This window comes from Cricetulus griseus, chromosome 2 (assembly GCF_003668045.3).
Source record: "Cricetulus griseus strain 17A/GY chromosome 2, alternate assembly CriGri-PICRH-1.0, whole genome shotgun sequence".
In the NCBI taxonomy this organism is placed as follows: domain Eukaryota; kingdom Metazoa; phylum Chordata; class Mammalia; order Rodentia; family Cricetidae; genus Cricetulus; species Cricetulus griseus.
The window spans coordinates 237,239,335-237,252,102 of NC_048595.1; the positions used below are offsets into that span (position 1 = coordinate 237,239,335).

General features: G+C 36.0%; 1 protein-coding gene across 3 annotated transcripts in view; it reads right to left on the reverse strand.

The window, feature by feature from the left end:
• Ascc3 (activating signal cointegrator 1 complex subunit 3) overlaps nt 1-12,768 on the reverse strand; it is a 321,774-nt gene that overhangs the window by 200,135 nt on the left and 108,871 nt on the right. For all 3 annotated transcript variants that reach the window (XM_027402943.2, XM_027402942.2, XM_027402944.2), the window contains 2 exons: nt 8,382-8,546; nt 361-537 (listed from right to left, as the gene is read on the reverse strand). In XM_027402943.2, coding sequence (XP_027258744.1) covers nt 361-537; nt 8,382-8,546 — 342 coding nt within the window. The remainder of the gene's footprint in view (nt 1-360; nt 538-8,381; nt 8,547-12,768) is intronic.

The window sequence follows — 12,768 nt, forward strand, 5'->3', positions numbered from 1 at the left end:
GAGGAGGCCTCGGAAATATATGGGGCCTCTTGTAGTAGATCAGTACTTATGCCTAGCATAGGAATGGACTTTGGGATCCCATTTCACATAGAGGGATGCTCTCTCAGCCTAGACATACGGGGGAGGGCCTAGGCCCTATCCCAAAGGATATGACAGACTCTGAAGACCGTCCCCATGGAAGGCCTCACTCTCCCTGAGGAGCAGAAATGGTATTGGATAGGGAAGGTGTTAGTGCAGGGCAGGAGAGGAGGGAGAGGGAACAGGTATTGACATGTAAAACAATCTTGTTTCTAATTTAAATAAAAAATAAAAAAAACCAAAAATTCTTTTCAAAGTATAACTATCAAAACAAGATCTTACCTTATTTGCACTTTTAATACCTAAAAATGTCTGTCCAAGAGGTACAGGTCGAAAACGGCCATCAAAGTAAAAAAGTCCAATGTAGGGGTTAACATGCAAAAATGTAGCAACATCAAGGTAGTTGGGTAAGGTTGCAGACAGTCCAAGAATTCTTATCATACTCTGTGTGGATTCAACCTGTATGGGTAATTTCAATTGAAAGTTAATTAACTAATCAATTATAATTTATATAAATTAACCAAAAGAACTATCATGTACCCTGTGCATATAAGTGGTTAAATACTATAGTGCAGCAAATTGATGTGATGTCAGAATTCAAACAGAGGGTGTTTTCATCTAAAACTATAAATATAACAGAGTTGGTAGGCGATGCATATGTGACTCGGTGATATAACACTTGCTTAGCATGTATAAGAGCACATGTTTAACCCCCTAATATATATGTATATATACACACACACATACATACATCATATTGTTTATCTCCCATCATTAAAACTCACAGAAATGATATTAAATAGCTGCAAAAGCTTTGTAACAATGAGAAAATACAATAAATTTCAAATACTGGGGCTAGAAACTTAGTTCCCTGGCAAAGGGCTGACCTGGTATGTACCAGGACTCAGGTTTCATTGTTGGTATTGACAAAACAAATGAATAAAATTGCCCAAACCCAAAATTTTAAAAAAGGCCAAACTCTGATTGTATTATAATATTGTAGTATGTATAAAACAATAAAACCAAAGGATGGTCAAAATGACCATAAACATGATTAAAAAAAAACTTAAGATACATCACAATATGGTTATGATGTCGTTATCAAAGTAAAGTTGGTAAGTTTGCTCAGTCTTGGAGATTCAATGAAATAAGCAAAGCATGCCATAGTGGATAAGTCCATGGTTCCAGAACCATCCAGCCACCCACACTGGGCGATTGTGCAATCTAATCCATGGTAATTAGCTGATGCAGTATGGTACAGGCTACTGAGAATCAAAACCAGATGGAGTTGGGTAGAGATTATTGCACACATATACAGAGAAAGAAATATATATGAATTGGGTTTCACTAAAGGAATCTTATATAAAGCAGCAAAAACCCAAATGAAATTTGACCCAAATTAAAGAATTCAAAACAATAGGAAACAATCACAAAAGAGTGACAAAATATGTATTGCTGAATTCTACAAAAGCCTATCTTTCAAATTCTTCATCTTTAGCCCAGAAACTAGGGAGTTAACTTTTTTGGAGGGGAGAGAGGGGCTGAAGTGCTGATAGTAGAACCCAAGGCTTTCCACGACAAACTGTTATGATTACTAACTCATAAAGTTTAAGTTCGACAGACTGTCTTCTCATGGAAAACAGTAAAGAAACAATATTAATGTTGTTAAGTACAACAATTTATACTTTCTTATGTTTATATCTTATCTCTCCATGATGCCAAGTGTGCTGTGAACACAGTCTCTAATCTACCATGTAATTTCTAAACATGAACAGAAGCTACACTGCGCTGGCATGGCTTCCTGCATCATTCATATTACCAGCAGTCATGGTTATATATGATATGAAACACTACCATCTACTGGAAACATTTGGTAATCGCAAGGAACAAACAGGAATGTGCTTTTTAATACAAATAGCAAGGAGCACTCCATTTGGTAATACATGAGACTCAAAAATATATTTACATAAAAAAGATTAAAATCTAATGAGAAATAGAGAAAATAAAAATGAGTTGTAGCTAGCTGTATGAGCATTAAAATTGACAACTGCTAAAAGCATGCAATGTGTAAGCTGAGGGAACATAGACAATACATTTCATACTGCAGTATAAAAAACAAACTCCTTTATTTCAGACACCGCTTTTAGCATGTGGAAAACAGAATGACAATTTTAAATGTACAAGAAGTATGTGATGTGCTCAAAAGAACAGTATATATTTAATAAGTATTTGCACAGAGACCAAGAATGAAATAGTTGCATAACTGGCATTTAGAAGCTGTAATTACACACAGGAAAAACCCACATTTCACCTCAATTAATTAGTTATACCTAGAATACAGTGTTAATGTGCTATAAACAGAGAAAAATAAAATAGTTTCAATAGGCTAAAATCCACAGTAGCTGACAGATTTTGTAGAGGACTTTAGAAATTTTTAGTATATAGCCAAGAAATCTGGAAAATTTAGGGTTACAAATGAGGAAAGTGTGAGAAACAAATGAATACTAGTAACATTATAAAGATGACAATGGGATGGTGGAACATTATATATTAATATGTTCCCTGAAAGAAACTACGTGTAGTAAAACACCACACATGATGCAGCACACACAGACACAGGAAAGACTGACAGCAACCACTTTCCACTTACTGTTGCTGTGGGAAGCTAATGTCAGGCTAGTTAAATCCCTCAAAAACACATAACCACAATCCTCTAACAAATGTGTGGCTATTTACCTGGTTTCATACACCTCTACAACTGCAAGAAAGCCCTATCTGTAGAATGGATTAGCTTGATGTCCTGGACTCTCAAGGTGGCTGGCTCACTGCAAATAAATGTGACTGTATGGATCATGGCTCCCAGAAAAAAGCTACCAATTCTCTTATATCTAGGCATAAAGTTAAAAAAAAAATCAGGATCAAACGCATTCTCATTGATGTAAAAGACCTTGGATGTAAAATCTGGAGCTGACAACAGGGGGAGCAGAGGAAGAGAGGTTGTGGAGAGAGCAACAGTTACAGACCTTTCATGTTTCTTCTGTGTCACAACTACATGCATCACTGAAGTTCTGTACTTGGTAATATCTGATTTTGTAAGTCACATTGAACATTTAAAGTCTTTTTATTTTATGTGGATATACTAACGTGTGTACATCTATATACTGACATGGTAAAATGTGACACTTCACTGTAAAAAAACCATATTTGAGCTTCCTCTAACTGCTCTCACAGACATGTGCCTCACTCTATGTCTGGTTAAAGCCAAAACATATACAAGAGCTTTATTTTATTTACCACTAAATGCATAGTACTTGGAAGTGTTTAGCAAGCACATGATTGGAGTTTAATAAAGTTCATTAAATGAAACAATGAATGAATGTACATATATATTGCACACTACTTCTTCCCATAAAATTAGTTTGTGTTCCACAAAGGGAACAGATTGCTGCTCCATGAAGAATGTAACATGGGTATTTTTGAAGTTCACTTCAGGTGGCTTTACCTCACTAATTTTTTTTTTTAAGCCTGCAAAGAAGAAATGTTGGAGAAATGCAATTTATCAAATCATTGCTCGCACTGCAGAACATTTGAGCTGTTCCCAAACTATTTAGTTTTTAAAAGTGTGTCAATGAGTACAGGAATTAATATGTATTTGAGTTTATGCTACTGCTTGATTCCAAGAAATACAGAAAATACAGATTTAGATTCATTGAAGACATATTCTCTATGTTTCACAATATTTTAATTCTACATTTCTTCATTTGTATTAAAATAAATCTCTTGTTTTAAAGATATTTTTCTTATAACTTTATCATATGTATTACAAATAAATATTAGAGATTGATTTTATATGATACAAGTACTGTCTGTATTTGGTGACTCTTATTTTAACTTTGGGTAGTTTTATCTTTAATGGACAGAATATTGTATTATTTTTATCTAATTGTTGTAAAGGTTTGCAGTTTTGTGAGATGCTAAGACTGACACTTCAAAATTACTAAAGCACAAAACAGTAACAATTTTTTTTTTTTTTTAAAGAAAACTTGTTCTTTTTCTTGCAACAGACAAAGACCATTACAGAAAACCACAACCAACCAAAATGCAGAGTTGTGGAGCCCAGTTGCAACTGATTGATCTACACCACAACTCTGCCACCTCAAGGATTACCAAAAAGGAGGTGGACAGAAAGACTGTAGAAGCCAGGGGAACAGGGAGCTTTCTGTAATAACTGTCTCCTAGAACGGTCAAGAAACAACATCCATGATGTCTCACTAACATGACTGCCTAAAAATGACCTGACCAAGGATCAAGGACACCAATACACATGTTAAAGTGAAAGGGGGCTGTGGTGATATGTTTATTTTACAAATAAAGCCTGTCTGAGGTTGGAGAATGGAGCTAACCATAGAGGTCTGGAGGTCTATACCGACAGACAGTGAGAGAGACAGCAGGGCAGAAACAGGATATATATGCAAGGAGAAACAGAAACTCGAACTCTTGTCTGCTGAGATGCTAAGAAGTTAAGGTGTGTCTGTGGTTTGCTCTTCCTCTCTGATCTCCCAGAATTCTCCTTTTTTAAAAAAATTATAAACGGTTTGGCCCCAAAATTATCGATTATAAAGTATTGGAGTCCAAGCCCCACTCCATTTTCCAGGAGCCTGAATCTCCCATTGTCTTTTAGATGCTGGCTAAATTACCTCTGGATGGCTTGGCCTCAGTGGAGAAAATCTCCTAGTTTGCATAACAACAGACTTAGGCCCTGGGTGTTCCCACACCTGTCCTGAGGGTTTCCTTTACTTGCCTGGGGACTTGTTTCTGTGACTCTTGAATTAAAAGAATTATTCGATGTCAGCTACAGACATGATAGTAGATGCTTTCTGTGATCACCCCCACTGTTGGAAAGCTATTTAGGAGGATGCCTGAATAAACTGGAGACTCCAGTTTTCAAGCATGGACTGAGAGCCCTCCTTAAATGGCAAGATGCCTATGTCTGGTCTATAAAACCCTTGGGTAGCTACGAGTTTCCCCATCCAGCACCCTTGCCCCCCAGACTCAGGGATGGATCAGGGGCCATTTGGCTGGCTCCAATCTCAGCCCCAGAGACATCAGTTCGGGATAGCCTCTGTAGAATGGGACTGACACAAGCCAGGCCCCAGCAGCCTATGGCTCAGGCTTCTTATTGGCTAGCTCAATCTTAACTATTATCCCATTTCTTTTAATCTGTGCATCTCCACATGGTCTCTGCATTCTTCTTCCCAGAATTTTCCTGGTATGGTAGCACTGCCTATACTTCCTGCTTGGCTACATCCTGCCAGTCTATTGGCTGAAACAGCTTTATTCATCAACCAACAAGAGAAACATATTCACAGAATACAGAAGGACATCCCCCATCAGGGGGTAGGTAGCTCATAAGCTTCAATCTTTGACAAGCAACTAAGGGAGGCTGAGAGTAGAGAATTAGTCTTCCCCAGGAAAGAGCACAGTTGATTATTCAATAAGAAATGGTCATCCCTGAAAACATATATATAAAACATTTCATTCAGCAGGTTGCATTTATACATTCAGAAATACGCACATTAACACAAATAACAATAGCAATTAGAAAAAAAGAGGCCATTAATTTGAAAGACATCAAGTGTTCAGAAATATATGGCACTGTCAGGAGGGAGGAAACAGAAGGAAAAAATGATGTAATTATAGTATCAAAAAACAGTTCCTTAGTCAGTTTGTATTGCTGTGAAGAGATACCGTGACCAATGCAACTCTTACAAGAAAAAAAGTTTAATTGGGGCTTGCTTATGGTTTCAGAGGTTTAGTCTATTGTCATCAGGGTTTAGAGCATAGAGGCATGCAGGCAGACATGTTGCTAGAGTAGCTAAGAGTTCTACATTCAGATCCACAGGCAAAAGCTAGAGAGAGACACTAGGTCTGGCTTGATTTTTGAAACCTTAAAGACAAACATTTCCTCCAATAAGGCCACACCTCCTAACCCTTCTCAAGGAGTGTCACTCCTTGATGGCTACATTTCTTAGGGTTTCTATTGCTATTAAGAGACACCATTACCATAGCAACACTTATAAAGGAAATCATTTAATTGGAGTATACAATTTCAGAGATTTAGTCTATTATCATTATGGAAGAACATGGAGGCATGCAGGCAGACTTGGTGATGGAGAAGGTGCTGAGAGTTCTACATCTTGATGTTGAGGCAGCAGGATGTAAACTGAGACACTCATTCTCCAACCAGGCCACACCTCCTATGGACTAATGAGGGCCATTTTCTTTTAAACCACGACACTAAGCATTCATATATATGAAACTTATTCAAACCATCACATATATCTACTTAAATACATTTAAAGACTTAAAAATTCACTTAAATCATTAATCTGGATAAAAATTTATGATCCATTTATTGAAAAAAATCCGAGTATTTTAAAACCTGCTTTAAAAAATTTCCTTTTTTATATTAAAATTTTTAAATGGATCTACATTGAGATATTTCAGATATAAACCATAAAACTACTGATATTGAATTATATGTTTGGGTGGAGGAGAATTTTAAGGAAAAAAAAGTATTTGATTTAGGAATGAAGTGGAGTAAAGTACAAGTAAAGGGAAAACATGAAAGCTTTGAAATTGTTATATAGAGACAGTTATGGATATTGAGCAAATTAATGAGTCGAAGTATGGACTGAAATCATCAAGGAAATGGATCCATATGCTACACACGCACACATGCATGCACACACACACACACCAGGTAAGCATACCTAATCTGAAAATCTGAAATCCAAATTTCTTTAAATGTGGATTTTTTAAGTTCCAACAAGATGTCATACATGGAAAATCCCACATTTTGACAGGTTTAAGTCAAAATTCTGATACACTTCAACAAAAGTTAAAATTGCCTTCAGGCTATGTATCTCAGACATATGAAGATAAAAATGAATTTGACATATAGACTTAAAACTCTCATTTCTAGGATACCTCATTAAGAATATGTAGATATGTCAAAATAAAGAAAATATGAGAGAGAGAGGGGGAGAATATGTCTTCTCCAGGTATAAACCTAATTGGTTATCCAATTCCATATGGCCAATTCTAAGAACATATAGACATGAGCATCACTAAATGAACTCAGCAGGTTGTGTTTATGTTTATATTTCTATATGTAACAATGACAAAGGAAAAAAAAAGGGCAATGAATTTGAGAGGGATGGGGCACACAGGAGGAGCTAGAGGGACTAGAGGGAGGCGGTAAAACACAGAAACACAGTACTTACCTATGAAGTTCTACAAGAAAAAGAAGGTTTAAAAAAAAATCTGAAATCTGAAACACTTCTCAAATATTTTGTTAAGAAATACTGAACAAGTGTGTGTGTGTGTGTGTGTGTGTGTGTGAGTGTATGTTACACAGACATAAGTGCTGTTTCCCAAGGGTAAGAATTTAGGATGTAAAAATAAAAAGGCAAATGTAAGAGTCTTAGAAATGTAAACATTTTAAGCATGACAGTAAGAGATCATTGAGAAATCCTGAAGGGGAAAAAAGCAGATATAAAAGAAGAAAATAAAGTAGAATTAGAAAATGGGAAGGGGGTCAATGGTAATGGGGAAGGAGCTGGTAATTGTGAGCAATGCAGCCATAATATGTTCAAAGCACTTTACGTACATGTATAAAACACTATAATGAAACCAACTACTTGATATAGTTAGTACACACTAAGAAAACAAAGTTCAAGTGGAAAGTCAAGACGGTGCATCAAGGAGCCACAGGTAAAGAGTTAGAATCTAAAAGATGGTTTGATAAGTAGGATCAAACATCAATACTTAGTAATGTCAGAATTTAAAACACACATTTAAGAACAACATTTTCATAACTGGTGAGCCTGTAAAAACATTTTATTTATGCTTATGTTCAAGCAATAACCATGCCTTCGTAGTTAGTTAGTACAGATTAGTCCCGAAGTTAAACAGAAAGATAAACTTTATAAAGTATTTGAAGAAAATCTTTAGTGACGTTAAATACAACCTTTACGCTGAAGAAAAAGTGCTCCCTGAACAGGAAAAAGGACCAGTTTACAGGGTGAAAGAATGGTGTTCAAGGGAAGGGCAGGGGGCCTGGGTGTAATGACAGCTATGATACTGATGGTGGCAGAAGAGGCTGGGTGTCTCTTAGGGAGAGGAAAGAAGTTCAAACATTTCCCTTTAATGAAGTGTTATGATGTAAGGAGGAGGAAGCTGGAGTGGGGAAGAGTGAGCAGAGACCACTGAAGCTTCTCAGTTTACAGATGTCTCTTTACCTGCCGTAAGGTCCTTGCAACTATGCTTTCTAGCACTGGGCCCCGGTCTTCATGCAGCAAATGAACTTCATCAAGAATCAGAAGTTTTACAATTTGAGAAAGAGCAACATCCCCAACACTCTTTCTTGTTACTACATCCCATTTTTCTGGTGTGGTCACAAGCATCTAAAAGATAAGAAATAACAAACAAACTAAAATAGAGGAAAAAGTCACAAAGATTAAATATATCAACTATATCAATCAAAAAATACTTCTAGATAATTCCATATAGCTCAAGTAAAAAGTTTTTAAAATATCCTAGGATGTCATCTTGTTCACGAAGGACAACAGTCAATTATTTTAGACAATTATTTAAAGCTGAGTGTAGTTTGTTGGCAAATTATAGGTGAATCATAAAAATACCTTATAATGTGAGCAAGCTGTTAAAGTAGCATATGTCAAAAATAATGCTTATCTGAAGAGACAAGGAAGGGCAGAAAGAAGAAATAAAATTTAAAATAAGGCTTTACTAGACCTTACTGTAGCATGCCATCTGTGTTAGGGCTCTTCAAATATGAAATATGCTACTATTTATACAAAGACAAAAAATGTTCTTTACTATCTACTACAGATACAATACTTTATGCATTAAAAATTTATATATCATTTGTAAAAAGTCTTAGTTGACCCACACAACAGTGGGAGATCAGGGACTCAAAGCAGGACATAGGTAAGAGTATTCATGTAAGCTTCATAGAAGTAGACCACCTGGCATTGTGTAATAAATTGTTTGGCTCCTTTAAAAGTATACTGGGACAGAAAAAAAAAATACCTTCCATTATAATGATGCCATATTAGGAAATATATCTGCACCTAAATAATTCAAAAAATAAACTATCATATCAAAGCCAAAGTCTCTCTTCCCAGTAGGTGACATTACAGAAATCGATTCAACTGTGCTTTCCTTTGCAAGTTAACTGTTCTCACAATCTTAATATGCTTCCATTCAGCTCTGATGTCACTGTTAAGTGATGGATGCCAATATTACTTTAGACTGCAAATGAAGAATATGTCTGAACAAATGCAGAACAGAAACTCATCAACATGACCTTATGTACTGTTACAGATGGCACTGCTATCATTTTGAAGTGAACTGTGGGAACTGAAAATTTTTAGTCTTCTTTTTAAAAAATATGAAGTAGCTGACAGAAATGAAACAGAATAAACAATGCAAATCTAAAATATAAAGTGCTACAAATTGTATAACTAAAGCAGTAATTCTCCCAACCTAAAGCCATAGCACATCAAAATATAAAGAAGCTATTGCACTAATTGAGAGCTACAAACTATACTATTAAATATAATGAACTCTAAATCTGGCATGTATTTCACCATGAATTTGGACAACTCCACAAGCATTTTCTTTCTTCTTAAAGATTTATTCTATTTTATACATATGACTATTTTGTCTGTTTGTATGTATGTGTACCACATTCATGCTTGGACTCCATCAAAGCCAGAAGAGGATGGTAAAATTCTTTGGAGCTGTGGTTTATGAATGGTTTTGGGCTACTATGTAGGTGCTGGGAACTAAACCTGAGTCCTCTGCAAAAGCAGCAAGTGCTCTTAACCTCTGAGTTATCTCTCCAGCTCCCCCCATGCCTGGTCCCAGTACATTCTTATAGTTAACTCTTTTAGAAATAATAATGTGGTATGATGCCAGCCACATTGTAAAATCAAATTTTAGATATAAAATCATTGTGCTACCATATCTGAAAAAGCCTGCTAGCATCCTCTTTCTATAGTTTACTTCAGTTCAGTAATAAGTGGCTTCAATTATATCACTATTTTGCCATTTCAGTTTCCTGAACTAAAAGGACTGGAAAATAAAGTGTCACATTTGTTAATGAACAAGATATTTCCATCTGGTCTTGAATTAGGCCATGAGTTAACTGTCAATAAGTTTATTGTCAAATTAATTTTTTAATCAGTACATTTACTTTGCTCCTCAGTAGTATAAACTGTATTTGAAATTGTTCCAATGTTATCCTGCCTACGGAGAAAAGTACATTTGAGATGCTACCATTAGGCTAAAAAATTAGTGTATTTCATTATAAAAACACTAATCAATTTCACACCAAAACCAATGATCCAAGATTTTCTATGAAAGACTTATAATAAAACTTACCTTAAATTTATATATAGTAAAATTACACATTTAGTTTTATCCGAATGCTTCATGACTAATTCAAACTACTCTAAGTTTAAAGCACAATACAGCAAAGAGGTCACACTTCATGAAAAATGTCTGCCAGGAGTCCAAGTATTCAGACATTTGTACCACATAGAATTCTGCGAGTTTTTACCTAAGAACTGACACACCACAAATCTTCCTGTCAAATAACATCTGGGAGAAGAATGATTCTGAGTATGTATTTTATATTCCCCATATATTAAGAGATAGAACTAATTGAATGTTCTTTGAGGAATAAGAAATGCACAATTCAAGAGGTGGGGCTGTTCCTACATCAGCCAGATATTGCAGGCAGATGGTCTGCTTCAATGTTATACTGGAGAGCTATGATCAGGCATAAAAAATTATATTGTTCCTGAACACATTTTATAATATATTAAGAGTCTCCAGATAGTTACTAAAGAAATAATCAACAAAAAGTGATTTATGCCACTCAAGTGGCCTAATTTAATAAAAATATTCAGAATGATAAACAGAAATCAAAACAGTGTTTAGAGAAAGAACAACAGATAAACAGCAAAGGGTCATCACCAGAACAGGGCTTTTCTACACTATAGTAGAATTGTGGCTGCCCCTTTCGTAAGAGCTCACTGAGCTAGACATTAGTAATGAGTCTTTTTATCTATGTAAACGAGTAACAAATTTTTTTAAAAACTTCAGAAAAGAAACAGCAGGACCTAGAAGATAATTCAACCCAGCAGTGCAGTGTGTGGTTATAACTGAAAGTAGAGGGATGTGGGAGACCAAGACTAACATATTAGCAGGAAAATACTATTTAGGTTATTCAGTATAATAGAGGAATCAGGGATAAATCTTTTTCAGAGACTTTCTTTTAAGTGTCCTTCCATGCACAAATCAAGGATTTAACAACAACAACAACAACAACAAAAGAATACAACAGTGAAATACAGTAGTTAAAAAAGGACATAATTCTTGCTTGGAGTGGGAAAAACCTAAACTGGTAGCCTAATAGGAAATAAACAAAAATACCAATGCTTATGACCAGCAATCCTTAGCAGTAGGGATGATGTCTAATAGAATGATTGCTTAGCAAATAATGTTGGCTTGGATTTGATCCCAGAGCCCATCCCAGAAAGGTAAATTTCAAAGTCTTGTTTACTAAGAAAACCATTCATTCAAATAGTATGGCTGTAATTTAAAGACACTGTCTATATTATTGCTCACATCTTCACAGATTAGGGGGTTTCACATTTCAAGCATCTCAGCTGCTAGTAGACACATGTATTCTTGTCTCCACACTTTTCTATAACCACCATGACATTATCTCAAGTTTCACACTATCATCTTAAACTTTTCCACTACAAAAAGCACTTTTCTCACCTAAAATCAATAGATCAGCATCATGGCCACAGCATTCAAACAACTGTGTTTGTTCCCAAAATGTTTAGTGTTCCTCTAGTTTTCAAAAAGATTTTTAAAAATTAAAATTCTATTTATTCACAGTTCAAATCTGTGGTTCTTCCCTGGGGGTTATTATTAGTCAGTCTGCATAAAGTGCGGGAGCCGAAGTGGGGAACAGGGTATCCCACTGTTGTGGATATGATGGGGATAGCCCTCTTGGAGATGATTTTGGGAAGCCTAGGGACAAACCCTAATTGGAATTAAATGGCACACTCCTACCATAAGACTTCATATAAGGCTGTATCAAGCCTCCTAGTATTCTTCGTTACCATACGTGCAGCGGGGAAAGCTTCTAGAGACAGCTTTCAGATAAGGTCACTGCTCTGGGCCTAGAAACACTCTCTATACAAGGGCAGGTGGAGAGCAGGAAGTCCTGCTGGGGAGGGAGTCCCTCATGTTTCTAGGCTTTGGAGAGAGCTGCCAGGCCATGATAGACATCTTACATCAAGGCCTCCCAACACAAATCAAATTGTTATATTTCCATTAATAAATATTTTTAAGCATGTCCCAATAATGTTTATAAAACTAACAGGAAATTTTGTTATCAAATTGGTAGCATGGGGGAGGGGGGAGTAGAAAAAGAGGAGGGGAGAAGTGGAAGGGGCAGAAGAACCTGAGGGATCAGGAAGCCGAGTCAGGGGATGAATAGAGGAGAGCAAGAAGAGACACCTTAATAGAGGCAGCTATTGTAGGTTCAAAAAGAAATCTGACACTAGGGAAATGTCCAGAGAT